The 1551-nt window shown below is 57.0% G+C and overlaps 1 protein-coding gene across 5 annotated transcripts in view; it reads left to right on the top strand.

Moving 5' to 3' along the window:
• LOC108746028 (serum response factor homolog) overlaps positions 1 to 1551 on the top strand; it is a 21117-nt gene that overhangs the window by 2263 nt on the left and 17303 nt on the right. For 4 of the 5 annotated variants that reach the window (XM_018482511.1, XM_018482510.1, XM_018482513.1 and 1 more), the window contains exon 1: positions 82 to 764. In XM_018482511.1, coding sequence (XP_018338013.1) covers positions 264 to 764 — 501 coding nt within the window. In that variant the 5' untranslated portion in view covers positions 82 to 263. Of the gene's footprint in view, positions 1 to 81; positions 765 to 1551 lie in introns of those variants that run through there. The other variant, XM_018482515.1, reaches the window with a different exon arrangement.

Raw genomic sequence — 1551 nt, 5'->3', positions numbered from 1 at the left:
GCCGCCACCGCCGCCGCCGCCGCCGCCACCGTCGAGCCCGCCTGGGCGCTGTGGTTAAGCACACGTAGGTCAAGTTACGATACTCCGCTTGGCGCATTCAGTTCGCGGGGAGCGCTCGTGCGGTGCGCGTTGTTGTCCCGTGTTCCTCTAGATGATCGATCACGTGGTGGACACTGCGCCGAGTTCCGCACGCGATAGCGATTCCGTCGCGAAGACGCGCCGCCGTCGTGGGGAAGGGATTAAATGTGCGCGCCGACGCCGCGATGGACAACCCTAGCGGCGGAAGAGACGGTCGGTACACGAGCCTCGGCTACAGCATGGGGATGATCGGGAGCGATGCTGGCACGGAAATCTACGGCCGACCGTCCACCTCCCAGCTCGCGGCGGCGGCGGCGGCGGCGGCGGCTTCCCAGATAGGCCGCGGCGGCGCCACCATGATGTCAGCCGCGGGCGCCGCGACGCCAGGCGTCGGACCCGTTCAACGGGGCATCAAGCGCAGCATCTCCGACGTCTGCTACGGCGACGACGGTAACAATCCACGGCAGCAATCGCTCTCGCAGGGCATGCCCACCGGCGGCATGCCCGGCGACTGCGTCCCTGACAATCTCGACGAGTCCTTCACCAGTCTAGGCCAGCCGAAGAAGTCACCCCCCTCGAACGGCAAGAAGACTAAGGGCCGGGTGAAAATTAAGATGGAGTATATCGACAATAAATTACGGAGATACACGACGTTCTCCAAGAGGAAGACTGGCATTATGAAGAAGGTTTGTATCGCGTATACGACGCAAACCTACCTCTGATCACTGATATGTAATCGCACGGCGAAGTACCGGCTTCCCGCTTTCGCTAGTCTCTGTTACCGTGTTACGTTGCGCGTCGTGCGAAGGGCGCAGTGACTCGACACAGCGTCGTCTACCTACCTCTCTCGCCTCTTGACTCTTGATACTTCAAGTGCTCCGAGAGAGGGAGAGAAAGAGAAAACAAAAAGAGAATGTGCGTGCACGTGTGCGTGTATGTGTGTGCGTATGCGCGCGCGTCAAACTCTGTGAAAATAGTACCCACGTCGACGAGAGACTCGGAGCAATCGGAGTACGATGTCTCACGTGCGTTTTCTCTCCGATTGTCGCGACGACAGCGACGGGAGTCGGGAAATGGGAAGACGGGATGCTGCGCGGAGGGCTTCAGCGCGTGCGCGCTCGCGCTCGCGCCCGCGATTTACGAGTGACAGTACTCGCGCTCTTCCGCGGCTGTTACATGCTTTTGCTAAAGAGAGCCGGTTGCTTGCACTTGAAGCTGCCAGTTAGCGTTCATTGCGATTTACTTTTTTTCTGTACCGCTCTGTCGGAGATTGTAATCCAAATCTCTCCCAAGAGCGGAGAGCAAATCTCTCCTAAGTCCTTCGTTTTCTTTTATTTAGAGACACGAGGAGGACAACGCGATTGAATCTCATTCGAGACTGCACTGTCAAAATCTTATCACTGTATCTCGAATTGGCGAAATGAATTGCTATTTTTGTCGATAAATAACCGGATAAATGAATATAGATAAATA

The sequence above is a fragment of the Trachymyrmex septentrionalis genome, unplaced genomic scaffold, assembly GCF_001594115.1.
Source record: "Trachymyrmex septentrionalis isolate Tsep2-gDNA-1 unplaced genomic scaffold, Tsep1.0 scaffold16, whole genome shotgun sequence".
NCBI classification, from domain to species: domain Eukaryota; kingdom Metazoa; phylum Arthropoda; class Insecta; order Hymenoptera; family Formicidae; genus Trachymyrmex; species Trachymyrmex septentrionalis.
Note: the sequence above shows the minus strand (reverse complement) of the source record. Positions and strands in the feature narration are given on the sequence as shown.